The sequence below is a fragment of the Colobus angolensis genome, unplaced genomic scaffold (assembly GCF_000951035.1).
Source record: "Colobus angolensis palliatus isolate OR3802 unplaced genomic scaffold, Cang.pa_1.0 Scaffold113, whole genome shotgun sequence".
NCBI classification, from domain to species: Eukaryota; Metazoa; Chordata; class Mammalia; order Primates; family Cercopithecidae; genus Colobus; species Colobus angolensis.
The window spans coordinates 3,480,118-3,499,179 of NW_012112364.1; the positions used below are offsets into that span (position 1 = coordinate 3,480,118).

The following is a 19,062-nucleotide window of genomic DNA, read 5'->3' on the forward strand; positions in this document are numbered from 1 at the left end:
AAACAGCATGGAAGAGAGTGGAACAGAGAGTTATTTTGTGAAATGCATCAGGAAGACCTCAATGTCAAGGTGAAATTAAAGAAAAAACATCAAACTGGAAACTTGTTTTCCAGTCACAGAATGGGGAGTTGGGAAGTGAGGAATACAACATCAGTTAACAAGTTTCTTTATTCTCTTGCATTCTCTGTAAATTAGAGAATCAAAATGTATTTTCCAAGGTGTGCCTTTTTTCTCCTACAAAAAGCGAAAGAACTACAGAACATATATTCTGCTTCATATGGAAAAAGGTATAAAACTGGAGAAAGCACATAAATAGTAAAAATAAAATGAATTATAAAAGAAAATTCTACTCATTAATGTAATAAAACATTTAAATTAGAAAAAAGAAAGCAAAGAATATTGTTGAAGTGGTCTGAAAAGATATATGCCTCTTATACTTTGAAATAAAAGCAACAAAATTTGTAACAAAATCCAAATAGTTGGCTGCTATTTTCTCTACAAGAAAGAAAATAAACGGAATTGATGGAAACACTAATGAGATCATCAGCACATATCTCTTGTAACTTGTTACCTCACTATCCACCTGTAAGATTATAGTTGCTACAGCTCCAGTCAGGTACAATGAGAGACAGTCACAAGCTGTTGCTGTCCACTTGTCACTCCCACCAGCTGGTCTACAACAGAAAACAGTGGCAACTTGTTTTATAAAAATAGCATACAATATTGAAATATACAAAAAAACACTATATTTACACATACATACCCTCATAGCTTGAGCCAACTATATGTAGTAAAAAAACAATTTAAACATGGATTCACATTATTTTTACAATTTTCCCCTCATTTTCATAGCCTTTTTTCATCCCTCTATTTTACTGGGGGCCCATATTACATGTTAACTTATTTATGTGTATCTTTTCTGCAGCTACATTGAGGACCTGTAAAAAACAGGTATATTTTAAACACTTTTTAAGTCATTATATACATTTCATACATGTCAACTAGACTGTAAACTCCAAGAGAACAGGAGTGATGATGTATTATGTGCATCATCATATTCCCTAATGACTAGCATAGTGCCTGGCACACAGAGGCCACTCCAGAAATATTTAATAGAAAGAAAAAAGTCGCCGGGCGCGGTGGCTCAAGCCTGTAATCCCAGCACTTTGGGAGGCCGAGACGGGCGGATCACGAGGTCAGGAGATCGAGACCATCCTGGCTAACACGGTGAAACCCCGTCTCTACTAAAAATACAAAAAACTAGCCGGGCGAGGTGGCGGGCGCCTGTAGTCCCAGCTACTCCGGAGGCTGAGGCAGGAGAATGGCGTAAACCCGGGAGGCGGAGCTTGCAGTGAGCTGAGATCCGGCCACTGCACTCCAGCCTGGGAGACAGAGCGAGACTCCGTCTCAAAAAAAAAAAAAAAAAAAGAAAGAAAAAAGTCTCTTTGTAATGACGATCCCACTGCCCATTTTTGGAAGTTCTTTGGATTTCAAATCTAACTTGAATTGCTACCCATAAATATCAGAAATACCAGAAATTTTAATTACTGATTCAACAAAATTTTTTACATTATCTGATAGATGTGGTAATAGTTTCAAATGACCAAAATTTAGCAGCATGATAGCCTAAGCTTTCAGCAAATACTGTCAAGACAGTAATGCATAGTTTAAAAAAATGCTCAAAAAATATTTGACAGATAAATGAAATGCAGAGTATCCAATTTCATCATCCATTTTAGTTTGCAGAGTTGGAACTGAGTGATTGCAGAGGTGTCCAATCTTTTGGCTTCCCTGGGCCACACTGGAAGAATTGTTTTGGGCCACACATAAAATACACTAATATAGCTGATGAGCTAAAAAAAAAAAAATCAGAAAAATGTCATACTGTTTAAGAAAGTTTACAAATGTGTGTTGGGCTGCATTCAAAGCCGTCCTGGCCTGCATGTGGCCCGTGGGCTGCAGTTTGGACAAGCTGCCTTAGATGTCTCTAACCAGCAAATCCATCCCCAAGAATAAAGAACTGGTAACACAGAAGAGTTACAGATAACATACTGCAGGCTCTATAGGTTTCTAGTTCCAGAGTTTCATTGAGCTAACCCATTAACGGAATAAACAATTAATTCTGGTCAATATTTTTTTTTTAAGAGACAGGACCTCACTATGTTGCCCAGGCTGGCCTTAAACTCATAGGCTCAACGGATCCTCCCATCTTGGTCTCCTGAGTAGCTGAGGCTAAAGATGTATGCCACCACACTCAGCTTTGCCTGGTCAATCTCTTCACAGTAACATGGCTTATGAGAGTGAACTAACCAAATCAACTTGGCCAAAAAGGATTTCGTGCACGTGCTATACTACTTATTGTAAAGCCCAGGGAGAGTTCTTATGTGCTAAGAAGCTTAAATTGTTAGGAACTCTTGGAACCAGTTATGGTTTATTTATTATGATGGTATATAAGTATAAATCAATGTAACATCAAGGTTGTCCATTGATTTATTGTGGATATAAATAATAATTTAACATTTAAAAAATGTATGAATACAGAATTGCAGTTAGGGAAGATTAAAAAGTTCTTGAGATGAAATGGTGGTAAATGCTATACAACAATGTGATTTGTTTTGTTATTTATTTATTTTTTTTGAGACAGAGTCTCACTGTGTCGCCCAGGCTGGAGTACAGTGGCACAATCTTGGCTCACTGCAACTTCTGCCTCCTGGGTTCAAACAATTCTCCCTACCTCAGTCTCCCGAGTAGCTGGGATGACAGGTGCCCACCACCACGCCCAGCTAACTTTTGTATTTTTAGTAGAGAGGAGGTTTCATCATGTTGGCCAGGCTGGTCTTGAACTCCTGACCTCAAATGATCTGCCTGCCTCAGCCTCCCAAGTGCTGGGTTTACAGCCATGAGCCACCGCAGCCAGCCGTGAATGTTCTTAATGTCACAGAACTGTACACTAAGGAATGGTAAGAGGGTAGACTGAGTGTAATATCTATTTTACCACCCTAAGAATAATCTATTTAAAGGGATTTCTTAAAATGACAGTAAAACAGAGTGGTTAGAGTTACACTTCTGGGTTCAGACCTTGTTTATAACCCTAACTCAACAGTCAGCAGATGATTTTATCCAGATAATAAAACGCTTAACCTCTTAAAGATTCAATTTCCTTACCTATAAATAGTATCTATATCTTTAAGGTTTGTTGTTAGGATTAAGTGAAACAGTGTATTTAAGACAATTAATGCAGGTTCCAGAAGTTCTTAAAAGGTTAGCTATCATTAGGTTTTTAAAATGATAATGGTATTCCATTCCCGTCCATAAGATACCATTTGAAGTATGTACAGAAACACATTCTCTGTACTGTTAGGCACAATTAAGGGACTGATATAATTCTGTTCAATTATTCTGATTGAACTATTTAATGTCAAAGTGAAAACTAAGATAGGATTTATATAGTATGTGAGCTGAGATTTCCATTCCAGGGCACTAGAAAGATTTACAGTGTCCCATTGTCACCACCAGTGATCACAGACAATAGAAGAGGTGCCTGTAAGATTACAGAAATGGGTCATTAAGAAGAAGGTATCCTATTAGAACAAGGATCTCTAAGGAATAAAACAAACAAACAAAAAGCTATCCTATTATAATATCAATTTTTAGGCCCGGCATGGTGATTCACGTCATAATCCCAGCACTTTGGGAGGCCGAGGCAGGTGGATCACTTGAGGTCAGGAATTTGAGACCAGCCTGGCCAACATGGTGAAACCCCATCTCTACTAAAATTACGAAAATTAGCCAGGCGTGGTGGCGCACACCTGTAATTCCAGCTACTCAAGAGGCTGAGGTGGGAGAATCGTTTGAATCTGGGAGACAAAGGTTGCAGTGAGCCAAGATGATGCCACTGCACTCCAGTCTGGGCAACAGAGGGAGACTCTGTCTCAAAAAAATAAATAAACAAACAAACAAATAAAAAGATCAGGTTTCAAAACAGATAAATCAAACCAATGCTAGATTTATATAAATAACTTTGGATAAGGTACTTAATTTCTCATCATGAAGTTTCTTCAATTGTAATATGGAGATGATAATAGTTCCATGTCGGTACTATTGTGAGAACTAAACTAACACACGTAAAGCACATCATACAATGCCTATCCTAGTAGACAATAAATGTTAAGGTATATTGTATAGTGTATCTGGAGTTCTCTCATGAGATCCTTGCAGATAAGATATAAGTAAGCTAGATAAACCAGTATTTTAATTTCTTAAAGGTTCATTAAAGGTTTTATAACAATGTTGAAAGGGTCTTTGGGATCTTTTGGCTTTATTGGTAAACAGATTTTTAAAATTCCTATTTATAATCCATGTCTGAAAAGCCTGCACATATATGTATATCTAAGTGTGTGTATGTCTTTTAGCCAAATAACATGCAATTGGCTTCAAGTCAGTGATCAAATTTGAGACAATCTAAAACAAGTTTGTCTAGCCTGCACTTGGCCCAGGACAGCTTTGAATGCAGCCCAACACAAATTCATAAACTTTAAAAACATTATGACATTTTTTCGCAATTTTTTTTAGTTCATCAGCTATTATTACTGTCGGTGTATTTTATGTGTGGCCTAAGACAATAATTCTTCTTCCAATGTGGCCCAGAGAAACCAAAAGATTTGAAACCCTGGTCTAGAACTACAAGCTACCCCAAGTGATTTGGATAACTGTGGTATCAAAGCAATAGCAAACAATCTGCCAGTAGACTTAATGACAGAGTTGTTTCCAATATGTACAATTTTATCTAGTATTCTATTGTGAATAGCAGCCAGGATTTATTTAACAAAAGTTAACAACTGTTCTGAACCTCTGGGGGAAGGCCAGTTATTTTTGGTAATATTATTACCTTAGAGACTAGATATCCAATTTTTGCCAATAAAAGAAACTCAAATTTTTATGTGAAATTTACCAGTTTTTTAAAGAGTTAATATGTCAAAGTTCAAAAAACATTCTGCAGGCCAAGTGCATATTAGTTGGAATTAGCTCATAAACTGTAGACTACAACTCTGACAGAGGTATGCTTTCAAATTTACAGGTAATACAACATTAGATGGGGCAGCCTAGACATGGAATAACAAAATCAAATATCTGAGTTTCAAAACCAATTAGAAGAAATGTGGCAGGAATAACTGTAAAATTCTATATTTAGGTTAAAAAACAGGTTAAGAAACTACTGTGTCAGGCTGGAGTGTAGCAGCACAATCATAGCTCACTGCAGCCTTGAACTCTGGCCTCAAGTGATCTTCCCGCCTCAGCGCTCCAAAGTGCTGGGATTACAGGTGTGAGCCACCTCACCTGGCCTTTCCCCTCCTTTCATCTAGATTGTTTCTTTGCTTTGCTTCACTGCCTATCTTGCTCAAATTGAACTCTATTACCAGCAATTTCTTCTCAGTGTGGGGTCATGGAAAGGAGTTTCAGTTTACTTTCAAGAAGTTATGTGGCTAAAAAGACTCCAGTATCATGGGATAGAAAGGTCTGCACATTTACAGACCTCTTGCTTGCATTCAGATAAGAACTGCATCCTGCCTTATCCGTTAGTTTTGGCTGCTCTTCTCAGATTGGCCTGCATGCACTAGTGATATATCATTGCCGATTCCTATTCTCAGAGCTGTTGGAATCCTAGTCTGCCTTGCTTCCAGATCCTCCCACGCAAATGTTGATACTGTCAAGGTCCTGGTTCATGGTGTACCCCACCTGCTAATATTTGAGGGCTCACAGAAGTAACCTGTCATCTGATTTTGCTGTAGATATTGACTCTGTAGTCTTCTGTTTCACTATCCAAGTTGTTGTTTTTATAGTGGGATTCCAGTGGACTAAAACTGTTCTGTCATTTTCCCAGAAGCCTCTACAAATTGACTCTTTTTGGTAATTTACATATTTTTAGCTTTCTATGCAATTTTAAACTTATACAATTTATTTCTATGTTTGTTGTTCCTCAAGGTAAAATTTTTAATATTCAACAGTTTGATTTCTATCTCGGTACTTTCACACTCACCAATCTATTTCTTAATGCCACTAAATTTATGTGCTCCCAACTTTTCTCTTCCCCTCTTAAAGTCCAAAATAAACTAGATTTTAGGAAAATTTCAGAATATCTTAGCAAAATTAAAACTGACAAGAACCCATCTAAAAATAATATTTAAAATAATGAGAAAATTACTGAGCTAAAAACTACCTTATATCTACCAGAGAACATTCCAAAGAGAGTCTTCCCATTGTCTTTAGATTTTCTTGAAGTTTTCTTAAACAGTCAACATTCACTACTAGTTCAACACCCACGTCATACAGCAAGACCTAAGAAAATAGTAACTTTTTAAGTCTACAGACAAACAACACTTGGAAATATTTTTTTGGCAAACTGAAAAAGTCAATGAAAACTTTTAACTCTGGGGGAAAAAATACAAAATGCATTCACCTTCACAATTATACTTTTAACTCTGCAATTTACCTCTACCAATGTGTCTGTAACCATTCTGATGATCTGGCCTCTTCGCCACTGATTTTTATCTTGGATTTTAACAGCACAGTGCATATCATTTTCCCATTTAACAGGTTCCCATTTTGAGTTTTCATAGGCAGCTATCATCTTTTCTTCTAAACTACAGAGATAAAAAACATTTAACTTTCCAAAACTTTTCTTATATAATTCTCTGGCTACATGTTTTCTACTATCCCCGCTTGGTCATTCCACTCCAGCCAAGATGGACACCTTGTTTTTCCTTGAATGTACAAGTGTATTTCTTCCTTAGGTTTTTGAACTAGCTCTTCCTTCTGCCTGAGAGAAACTTCCCTCAGACACTCACGTGGCTTCCCTCCCTCCCTCCTTCTTTGAGGCCCGTTTCAAATGTCACCCTCTCTGAGGTCTTCTTTGACCATCCTAAAAGTGCCTTCCTCCCCAAATGTTTCATTTTTTCTATTTCCCTTATCACCATCTGCCACACTAAAAATTTTATTTGTTCACTCTCCCTCTGCTAGAGTTTAAGTTACATGACAACAAAGATTTGTCCATGTTTTATACCAGGGTATCCCTAACACTTACAACACTGGTTGTCACATAGTAGGTCCTCAGTAAGTATTTGTAGAATGAATAAATTCTAATACAGGGGAAACAGCCAACAGATATCCTATTTTCATACTTCTAACTAGCTGAGAGACAACTTAAAATAATTTTGCTTGTAAAATCTACATTTATGACTTCTAGATATTTGAAACAGAATATATAAAGGATAAAATCATTTGCAATATTTTCCTTATATATAATATATATACCTATTAAGTAAGTTTTCAGTTAACAACCACTGAACATAAATCTTCTCAGGAGATATTACATTACAGATATGCACAGGCAATTCCTTATTATAAAGTGACTGAAAATTCTCATTAGGTAGAGATTTTGCAGACACAGGGTTTAAGTTGTGTACTTCATTTGAAATAATTTCTTCTGGAGAAGGATCCCAAACTTCAATATGCTTTTGAGAATTATCTTTCAGGATGTATCTGAAAAACAACAAAAGTTAATGAAAAGAGTTGTATGCAAAATACTTGTTTGCATTTGCTCAGGTCTGTATCTCGACTGATGATGCTTACATGACTATTTTTGTCAAAATTCATTTAACTGTGGACCTAAAACAGGTGACTTTTTACTGTATATAAGTTATACTTCAATAACCCTGACTTTAAAAAGAAAGGAGAAGATTCAGTAAAAAAAAAAAATTTTTTTTTTTTGAAATGGAGTCTCACTCTGTCACCCAGGCTGAAGTGCAGTGACATGATCTTGGCTCACTGCAGCCTCCGCCTCCCAGGTTCAAGCAGTTCTCCTGCCTCAGCCTCCCAAGTAGCTGGGATTATAGGCACCCACCACCATGCCCCACTAATTTTTTGTATTTTTAGTAGAGGCAGGGTTTCACCATATTGGCCAGGATGGTCTCAAACTCCTGACCTCATGATCTGCCTGCCTCAGCCTCCCAAAGTGACGGGATTTCAGGCGTGAGCCACTGTGCCCAGCCCAGACCAACATTAATTTGAATGTTTATTCTCATTTCTTTTCCACTCTCATTTGAGACCTATAGTGGAAAAGCTCCTGATTCTAGCTCCTCCAGCATGAGAGTGAGCAGGAAAGCATGGCCACAGATCATTAATACTAGTATGAGTCAATGCAGGCCTCTATGGGGTGTCACTACTTCTTTGGCTTATGCTGACAGGCATCACGTGTGGGTGCTATCTGAATACTGGCTTTCTTCTTTTTTTTTTTTTTTTAAGACAGAGTCTCGCTCTGTCACCCAGGCTGGAGTGCAGTGGCACAATCTCAGCTCACTGCACCTCCGTCTCCCGGGTTCAAGCGATTTTTCTGCCTCAGCCTCCCAAGTAGCTGGGACTATAGGTGCATGCCACCATGCACAGCTAATCTTTGTATTTTCAGTAGAGATGGTTACAACACATTGGACAGGTTGGACAGAGTCTCAAACTCTTCTTAAGTGATCCACCCACCTCAGCCTCCTCCAGGGCCACTCCCACTCCACAAGTCCCTACTGTGGAAGGATTCTGTCTTGACCTCAAAACCCCCCACCTGTCCTTGCCACCACGCTGCTCCTCTGCTTCTGAGGTCGCCCTAACCACACGCCTGTCGGGGTGAGTATTAGCACAATGGCCCAAGCCTGGTTCTCATTTCAAGTACCCACTTGAATCCCGGAAAATTAACATTTCTACAAATGGAAATGTAAGCTACTCTACGAACTACGCTTATTCTCTATCCTGCCATTTCTCTTCCCAATTCCTTTCTCAATCAGGCACAAGGGGCTTCCTAAGCAGAAATAAGACACCAGTCTCCTTTCCTTAGAAGCATTCTCAAGGAGCCTTTCTCTTGGTTTCTGAGTTCCTTAGTAATGGAGGGAAAAGTCACTCTAGTCCTCATTAGATTAATGACTTCAATTATTTTCTATTTTTTCTGGTCCAGGACAGGGAAAATTCCCAGGTCTACAGTCTAAGCACATCTCCAACGGGGAATGACATGCCAGTTTCCCTTCTTGCAATTACAATGTTACATATGAACATGAACTAACAATGAAAGTTTACGTATCTACTTACCCTACTTCATAAGATGCTAGGCCCTCTTTGACTAGCTGGTCATTAATACTGGTAGTTGTCATTTCAGGAGGACCAAGAGAATCAAAAAGCTCAACTAAGAGCACATTATCTTCCAGAATTTCTGTAAAACCATTAAGAAAATTTGGGGAAAGAAAGATGTCACAAAATATACAAAATGAGGCTTTTTTTTTTTTGGAGATAGAATCTTAGTCTGTCGCCCAGGCTGGAGTGCAGTGGCGCAATCTCGGCTCACTGCAACCTCAGCCTCCTGGGTTCAAGTGATTCTCCTACCTCAGCCTTCCGAGTTGCTGGGACTACAGACATGTGCCACCACGCCCAGTTCATTTTTTTTGTAGTTTTAGTAGAGACGGGGTTTCACCATGTTGGCCAGGCTGGTCTCGAACTCCTGACCTCAAATGATCTGCCCACCTTGGCCTCCCAAAGTGCTGGGATTACAAGCCTGAGCCACTGCACCCGGCCTAAATGAGGCAATTTTTTAAAAATTGGAAACTTAAATTTCTTTCATTTGCATACATGACATTTCTTGTAGAATAATGTCATAGTGGCTAGGAGTTAAAGTAGCATTTTGTAGATATAAACGAATTGTCAGTGTTATCTGTAACATATACAAATTAGTGAACATCTTATTTTAGGTTACTGTGTGCCATTATATAAAGTTCAAAGCTTTCAGATTCAGAAAAATATAAATATATTCATTTGAAGAAGTGTTCTGTTATATTCTTAATTGCTTTATGGAACTCAACCAAGTTCCAGGAGGACCAAGGTGAATGAAAGTTAACTCAGGCCAGTGATCATCTGCAAAGGTTTACAGCTTTTATAAAAATGGCACAAAGTTTAAAACAACAAAAACTCAATCTAGAGCCCTCAATTAACTACAACTTTTTTCTGTCCCTGTGTTTTTTAGGACAAACTATCTAACTTTTAATTCATTTTGTTTATCAGATCTATTTCTTAAACTAGACTGGGAGTTAAATGAGTGTAAGGCTTGTGTCTCATGTGTCTGTTTACTTATTTACGGTACATTGCACAGGGAAATTGGTCAATAAGTATCTGAAATATGACAGAGAAATTTCTTTAGAAAACGTATCTAAAAAATGCACTGAGATCCGTATATGCCTATGCCTTTCCAGCTGGTAGCTGCTAGTCAGAATGATTCTAAATAAAAAGATAACCATTACCAACAGCAACATTCTATATTAACCAAGTTATAAGAGTTATAACAGTATACATTTAAAAGGTTTTTAAAAATTTTTTCCATTAAGTTACAGGGGTACAGGTGGTATCTGGCTAAATGAATAAGTTCTTTAGTGGTGATATGTGAGATTTTGGTGCACCCATCACCCAAACGGTATACACTGCACCGTATTTGTAGTCTTTTATCCTTCACACCCCTCCCACTTTACCCCCAAGTCCCCAAAGTCCATTCCTTTTCCTCCTCATAGCTTAGCTCCCACATATCAGTGAGAATGTATGATTATTGGTTTTCCATTCCTGAGTTATTTCACTTAGAATAACAGTCTCCAATCTCATCCAAGTCACTGCAAATGCTGTTAATTCATTCCTTTTTATGGCTGTGTAGTATTCCATCATTCATATTCATGTGTGTGTGTGTGTGTGTGTGTGTGTGTGTATGTATATATCACAGTTTCTTCATCCACTCATTGATTGATGGGCATTTTGGGTTGGTTCCACGGTTTTGCAATTGTGAATTGTGCTGCTATAAACATGCGTGTGCAAGTGTCTTTTTGAATAATGACTTCTTTTCCTCTGGGTAGATACCTAGCAGTGGGAAGGCTAGATCAAATGGTAGTTCTACTTTTAGTTCTTTAAGGAATCTCCACAGTTTTCCATAGCAGCTGTACTAGTTTACAATCCCACCGGCAGTGTAGAAGTGTTCCCTGTTCACTCCACCCACACATCAACTGTTTTCTGATTTTTTGATTATGGCCATTTTTGCAGGAGTGAGGTGGCATCGCACTGTAGTTTTGATCATTTCCCTTATCATTAGTGACGAGCATTTTTTCGTACCTTTTTTGGTCGTATGTATATCTTCTTTTGAGAATTGTCTATCCATGTCATTAGCCCCACTTTTTGATGAGATTGTTTTTTTCTTACTGATTTGTTTGAGGTCACTGTAGATTCTGGATATTAGTCCTTTGTCAGATGTATAGATTGTGAAGATTTTCTCCCACTCTGTGGGTTGTCTGTTTACTCTGCTGACTATTCCTTTTGCCGTGCAAAAGCCCTTTAGTTCAATTAGGTCCCAGCTATGTATGTTTGCTATTATTGCATTTGCTTTTGGGTTCTTGGTCATGAAATCCTTGCCTAAGCCAATGTCTAGAAGGGTTTTTCCAATGGTATCTTCTAGAATTTTTATATTTCCCTTCTTAGATTTCAGTCTTTAATCAGTCTTGAGTGATTTTCATACAAGGTGAGAGATGAAGATCCAGTTTCATTCTCTTACATGTGGCTAGCCAATTATCCTAGCACCATTTGTTGAAAAGGGTGTCCTTTCTCCACTTTATGTTTTTGTTTGCCTTGTCAAAGATCAGTGGCTGTAAGTATTCGGGTTTATTTCTGGGTTCTCTATTCTGTTTCATTGGTCTATGTGCCTATTTTTGCACCAGTACCACACTGTTTTGGTGACTATGGCCTTATAGTATAGTTTGAAATCAGGTATTGTAATGGCTCCAAATTTGTTCTTTTTGCTTAGTCTTGCTTTGGTTATGTGGGCTCTTTTTTGGCTCCATATGAATTTTACAATTGTTTTTCCAATTCTGTGAAGAATGATGATGGTATTTTGATGGAGACTGCACTGAATTTGTAGATTGCCTTTGACAGTATGTTCATTTTCCCAATATTGATTCTACCCATCAATATGGGTACCATTGCAATATGGTAGAATCAGATGGATTCTACCCACCCAATATTGATTCTACACATCCACGGGATGTGTTTCCATTTGTTTGTGTCCTCTATGATTTCTTTCAGCAGTATTTTGTAGTTTTCTGGTCTTTTGACTTCTTGGTTAGTTATATTCCTAAGTTTTTTTATTTTTTTGCAGCTATTGTAAAATGGGTTGAGTTCTTGATTTGATTCTCCGCTTGGTCGCTGTTGGTGTACAGAAGAGCTACTGATTTGTGTACATTTATTTTGTATCCGGAAACTTCAATGAATTATTTTATCAGTTCTAGGAGCTTTCTTGAGGAGTCCTTAGAGTTTTCAAGGTAAACGATCGTATCATCAGCAAACAGTGACAGTTTAACTTTTTCTTTACCGATTTGGATGCCCTTTATTTCTTTCTCTTGTCTGACTGCTGTGGCTAGGACTTCCAGTACTATGTTGAAGAGGAGTGGTAAGAGTGGCCATTTTTGTCTAGTTCCACTTCTCAGATGGAACGCTTTCAACTTTTCCCCATTCAGTATTATGTTGGCTGTAGGTTTGTCATAGATGGCTTTTAATACATTAAGGTATGTCCCTTGTACGCCGAAATCCGGAGAGTTTTAAGCATAAAGGCATGCTGGATTTTGTTGAATGCTTTTTCTGCATCTATTGAGATCATGTGATTTTTGTTTTTAATTCTGTTTACATGGTGTATCACATTTATTGACTTGCATATGTTACATCCCTGCATCCCTGGTATGAAACTCACTGGATCATGGATTACTTTCTTGATAGGTTGTTGGATTCGGTTAGCTATTATTTGGTTAAGGATTTTAACACCTATGTTCATGAAGGATATCAGTCTATAGTTTTCTTTCTGGTTGTGCCCTTCCTGGCTTTGGTATTAGGGTGATGCTGGCTTCACAGAATGAATTACGGAAGGTTCCTTCTTTCTCTATCTTGTGGAATAGTGTCAAAAGGATTAGTACCAATTCTCTGATTGTCTGGTAGAATTCTGCTGTGAATCCGTCTGGTCCTGAACTTTTCTTTGTTGGTAATTTTTAAATTACCATTTCAATCTTGCTGCTTGGGGTTGGTCTGTTCAGGATATCTAATTCCTCCTGATTTAAGCTAGGAGGGTTGTATTTTTCCAGAATTTATCCATCTCTTCTAGGTTTTCTAGTTTATGTGCATAAAAGTGTTCATAGTAGCCTTGAATGATCTTTTGTATTTCAGTGGTGTCAGCTGTAGTATCTCCTGCTTCGTTTGTTAGTGAGGTTATTTGGATTTTCTCTCATTTTCTTGGTTAATCTTGCTAATGGTCTATCAATTTTATTTACCTTTTCAAATAACCAGCTTTTTGTTTATCTTTTGTATTTTTGTTTGTTTCAATCAATTTCATTTAGTTCTGCTCTGACCTTAGTTATTTCTTCTGACAGGTTTCGGTTTGGTTTGTTCTTGTTTCTCTAGTCCTTGAGATGTGACCTTAGAGTGTCAGTTTATGCTCTTTCAGTCTTTTTGATGTATGTATTTAGGGCTAGGAACTTTCCTCTTAGCACCTGCCTTTGCTGTATCCCAGAGGTTTTGATAGGTTGTGGCATTACGTCATTCAGTTCGAAGAAATTTTTAATTTCCATCTTGATTTTGTTTTTGAACCAATGCTCATTCAGTAGCAGGTTAATTTCCATGTATTTGCATGGTTTTGAAGGTTCCTTTTGATTTCCAGTTTTCTTCCACTGTGGTCTGAGAGAGTGCTTGATATAATTTCAATTTTCTTAAATTTATTGAGGTCATATGGTCTTAGAAATTTCCATACGCTGTTGAAGAATGGGTATTTTATGGTTGTTAGATGAAATGTTCTGTATGTCTGTTAAGTCCGTATGTTCCAAGGTATAGTTTAAATCCATTCTTTGTTGACTGTCTTGATGACCTGTCTAATAATGTCAGTGGAACACTGAAGTCCCCTACTATTACTGTGTTGCTGTCTATCTCATTTCTTAGGTCTATTAGTAATTGTCTTATAAATTTGGAATCTCCAGTGTTAGGTGCGTATGTTTAAAAGTATGATATTTTCCTGTTGGACAAGGCCATTTACCATTATACAATGTTCCTCTCTGTCTCCTTCAACTGCCATTGCTTTGTTTCGTCTGATATAACTACCCTTGCTCGTTTTTGGTGTCTATTTGCATGAAATGCCTTTTCCTACCCCTTTAGTTCAAGTTTATGTGAGTCCTTATGTGTTATGTGAGTCTCCTGAAGGCAGGAGATGGTTGATTGGTGAGTTCTTATCCATTCTGTGGTTCTGTGTCTCTTACGTGAGCCTGAGTCTTTAGGTCATTCACATTCAATGTTAACATTGAAATGTGAGTACCACTGCATTCATGGTGCTCTTTGTTGCCTGTGTACTTTGGTTTTTTCGTTTTTGCTTTTTAACTTGTATTTCTGTTTTACAGGTCTAGTGTGATTTATGCTCTGAAGAGATTCAGTTTTGATGTGTTTCCAGGATTTGTTTCAAGATTTAGAGCTCCAAAATTTTAGCAGTTCTTGTAGTGGTGGCTTGGTAATGGCGAATTCTCTCAGCCTTTGTTTGTCTCAAACAGACTGTATCTTTCCTTCATATATGATGCTTGGTTTCACTGGAAAGAAAATTCTTGGCTAATAAATTGTTTTGTTTGAGGAGGCTGAATATAGGGACCCAATCCCTTCCAGCTTGTAGGGTTTCTGCTGATAAATCTGCTGGTAATCTGATAGGTTTTCCTTAATAGGTTACCTGGTGCTTCTCACAGCTCTTAAGATCCTTAACTTTGGAAACCTGATGACAATGTGTCTAGGCAAAGATCTTTTTGTGATGAATTTCCCAGGTCTTCGTGCTTCTTGTATTTGGATGTCTAGGTCTCTAGCAAGGCTGGGGAAGTTTTCCTGAATTCCTTCCCTAAATACGTTTTCCTGAGGAAGAAGAGAATTCTATGGTTTGGTCGTTTAACATAATCCCAGATTTCTTGAAGGCTTTGCTCGTATTTTCTTATTCTTTTTTCCTTGTCTCTGTTGGATTGGGTTAATTCGAAGACCTTGTTTTCAAGCTCTGAATTTCTTTCTTCTACTTGTTCCATTGCTGAGACTTTCCAGAACATTTCGCATTTCTAAAAGTGTGTCCAAAGCTTCCTGAATTTTTTATTGTTTTAAGCTATTTCCCTGAATATTTCTCCCTTCACTTCTTACATTGTTTTTTGCATTTCCTTGCATTGGGCTTCGCCTTTCTCTCCTGATTAGCTTAATAACCTTCTGAATTATTTTTCAGGTAAATCAGGGACTACTTCTTGGTTTGGATCCACTGCTGCTGAACTAATGTGATTTTGAGGGGGTGTTGAAGAGCCTTGTCATATTATCAGGGTTGGTTTTCTGGTTCTTTCTCATTTGGATAGGTTCTCTCAGAGGGAAAGTCTAAGGCTGAAGATTGTCGTTCAGATTTTTTTTTGTCTCACAGGGTATTCCCTTGATGCAGTACTCTTTCCCGTTTCCTATGGATGTGGCTTCCTGTGGGCTGAACTACAGGGACTGTTGTCTCTTTCTAGGTCTAGCCAGCCACCCAAAGAGTCTACCTGATTCTGGACTGGTATTGGGGGTTGTCTGCACAGAGTCCTGTGATGTGAACCACCTATGGGTCTCTCAGCTGCAGATAGCAGTGCCTGTTCCGGTCAAGGTGGTGATGGGGTGAAATGGGCTCCATGAGGGTTCTTAGCTTCGGTGATTTAACGCTCTATTTTTGCGCCAGTTGGCCTCCTGCCAGAGGTGGCAGTTTCTAGAGTGCATCAGCTGTGGTAGTATGGGAAGGAACCAGCAATGCGCGGGGCCATAGAACTCACAAGATTATACGCCCTTTGTCTTCAGCTACCAGGGTGGGTAGGGAAGGACCATCACCTGGGGGTGGGGCTAGGTGTGTCCGAGCTCAGACTCTCCTTGGGTGGGTCTTGCTGAGGCTGCTATGGGGGATACGGGTCAGAGTCCCAGATCACTGGAGTTGTGCGCCTAGGAGAATTATGGCTGCCTCTGCTGAGTCATGCAAGTTGTCAGGGAAGTGGGGGAACAATGGCAGTCACAGGCCTCACCCAGCCCCCACACAAACCAAAGGGCCAGTTTCATTCCCACTGTGTTCCCCCCACCAGCACCCAGTCTGTGTCCAGGTGGAGAGCAATATGGGTTTGAAAACCTGCCCCAGGTTATCTGCCTCCCAGCTGGGAAAGAAAAGGGCTTGGTTCTTCCCCTCTGCCTGTGGAGTCTGCACACCAGATTTGCACCCTCCCCCAAATTCTGGCCAGGAGGTTTCTCACCCTGTTCAAATTATTACCAAGTTCAGCTAGATATTTCCTTCTCCCTGTGGAGTTTTACCCCCTGCTCCTCTCCCATTGAATCACTGTGGCACCAGGCAGGAAGGGGCTGCTTGGGGACCCAGCAAGTTCCCAGGGCCTTTCTGCTGCTTCTACCCCTGTATTTCGCTCGGCTCTCCAAAATGACTCAGCTCCAGGTAAAGTTGGAAACTTCTCCCACAAACAGACCTTCAGCTTCTCCAGTGAAAGTGTGTTTTCGGGAGAGGAGGGTCTCTCTTTCCCACTTCTGCAGTTGGGGCACTCACAGTTTTGGGGGGGTCTCCCGGGTCCTCCAGGAGCAGTCTGCTTCCTGCAGAGGGTTTGTTGCCTTTTTTTTTTTTTTTTTTTCTAAATTTGAGACGAAGTCTTGCTCTGTCACTCAGGCTGGAGTGCAGTGGCACAATCTCAGCTCACTTCTGCCTCCGAGGTTCAAGTGATTTTCCTGCCTCACTCTCCAAGTAGCTGGGAGTACAGGTGCGTACCACCATACCTGGCTAATATTTTTTATTTTTAGTAGAGATAGGGTTTCCCCATGTTGGCCAGGCTGGTCTCAAACTCCTGACCTCAGGTGATCCACCCACCTTGACCTCCCAAAATACTGGGATTACAGGCATCAGCCACCACACCTGGCCTAAAAAGCTTTTTTTTTCAGGAGTTGAAAAAAAAAAAATTCCTGGCTACTTTTCAATGGTCTAGATAAATTATCTAGACACAAAAGGCTAAGCAACACTGAGCCTCAATAAACTTTGATCTCCCTGCTTTTCCACCTCTTGTGTTAACTTTAGTTTTTAGTTTTATACTTCTTATGCAAAAAGTTCTTCATTCCAATAGGGTCAACTTTCTCTGTGTTCTGTACCTTTATTATCTTCACTGCTCTCCTCTTAATCAAACATAAATGTTCCTTGCTTTCTAAGGTAACACAGCATGTATGAATGGCAGGTTCCTGTTCTCAGCTGTGGTAGTTCACTGTATTATAAAGGTCTTGAACTCACAATTTTACTGCTGTACAGGTGAATGGGGAAAGATAGTTTTGGTTGGGCAAGGCCCTCTGGCACTCCTTAAATAAAATAATCTAGGTTATTAATAACTATGCCACAGCTAGTGTTTGGATGTCACTGGTATTAAATTATTATGTGAGAAAGAAAGAAGAGGAATCAAGAAAGAAACCCAAGAAATCTTGATTGATTGTCCATGGGAAATTATTCTAGGAAGGTGCAAAAACCCCATGAAACGTGATTCCTAAAGGAAGGCTGGAAAACAGTTATACAGGTTAAAGTTACCTCAAAATCAGTGGAGACTATTCAAGGACCAATTCATTTGTTCATTTCAGAGAAGCCAGACAGAAAACTTCTATAGCCTAAGACACACTCTGTATAATCACATTCCTCTTAAATGACACTATTTCTTTAGAACAATTTCTTGCTCTGAAGTAAATAATCAGAGATATACTATCATTTCTAGGTTATGACTTTCTAAACTCCAGTTTTCTCACAGTGAATAGTCCAATAGTCTTATGATAAAAGACAGACCCGGATACAGTAAAAACTGCCCCTGAAAGTCCTACACGTCTATGCTAAGTAAACATGGTCTCATAAATCCTGCACTACTATTCATTAACCCAACCCAGCCAGTGTGTGTTACAGCTTTGGAGCTGATCAAAATATCAGATGAAAAACAGATTCCTGGTCAGGCAGAGTGGCTCACACCTGTAATCCCAGCACTTTGGGAGGCCAAGAAGGGCGGATCGCTTGAGCCCACAAGTTCGAGACTGGCCTGAGCAACAAAGTAAGATCCCATCTCTACAAAAAATATTTAAAACTTAGCTGGCCACAGTGGCGTGTGCCTGTGGTCCCAGCTACACGGGAGGCTAAGGCAGGAGGATCACTTGAGCCCTGGAGGTTGAGGCTGCAGTGAGCCATTGTTCACACCACTGTACTCCAGCTTGGGTGACAGAATGAAACCCTGTCTCAAAAAACAAAAAAACCAAACCAGATTCCCAATCCCCCTATCTAAAATCCTTGGGGCCAGACATGTTTCAGAATTCAAAATTCTTCTAACAAGAAAAGCTAGTTGGCACCTATCCTGTATGTGTAGGGCAGAGTCTGGGGCAGCAGCCCATAAACAAACATTACCTTGAAGTAAAATATGAATATTCACTACAAACAAGATAAAGACTATATATAGCCTCATGCCAATTCAGAACCAATTTTGCTACTGAACTGTTGATTTTCACAACTTGTTATGTTACAAAATTGTGGGCTAGTGGCTCTATTTTGGGCCCAACTGCTCCAAAAAAGGAATAACTTTTTTCAAATTATGCTGAGAATCCACAGTTGAATTCGCTTAAGCCAGTGAGGCAAAGAAAAACTATTTGCCAATCAAGTCCCACCTCCCTTCACTTTCCTGGATATTAAATGTTAGCATCCACTATGTCAAAGATAAGGACAGAGTCCTAGCAAAAATGCAAACAAATAAAAGAAGCTAATTCCTGGCTTTAGGGCCTTCAAGGGGCCATGTCAAGGGTGACTTGCTCTTTTATGGTGATTTTTGTCCTGATGACTTTAGAGTCCACAAAAGATACAATTCCATTGTACCTAATTCTCAACAAATCTTCTCTCTCTCCACTACTACTGATGGCACACCGAATGTATTCTAAGATTTGACAAAT

At 39.1% G+C, this 19,062-nt stretch overlaps 1 protein-coding gene across 2 annotated transcripts in view; it reads right to left on the reverse strand.

Moving 5' to 3' along the window:
• RNF17 (ring finger protein 17) overlaps positions 1-19,062 on the reverse strand; it is a 114,861-nt gene that overhangs the window by 29,012 nt on the left and 66,787 nt on the right. The window contains exons 19-23 of one of the 2 annotated variants that reach the window (XM_011958692.1): positions 9,127-9,247; positions 7,312-7,539; positions 6,491-6,641; positions 6,218-6,336; positions 584-674 (exon numbers count right to left, since the gene is read on the reverse strand). In XM_011958692.1, coding sequence (XP_011814082.1) covers positions 584-674; positions 6,218-6,336; positions 6,491-6,641; positions 7,312-7,539; positions 9,127-9,247 — 710 coding nt within the window. Of the gene's footprint in view, positions 1-571; positions 675-6,217; positions 6,337-6,490; positions 6,642-7,311; positions 7,540-9,126; positions 9,248-19,062 lie in introns of both variants that reach the window. The other variant, XM_011958684.1, reaches the window with a different exon arrangement.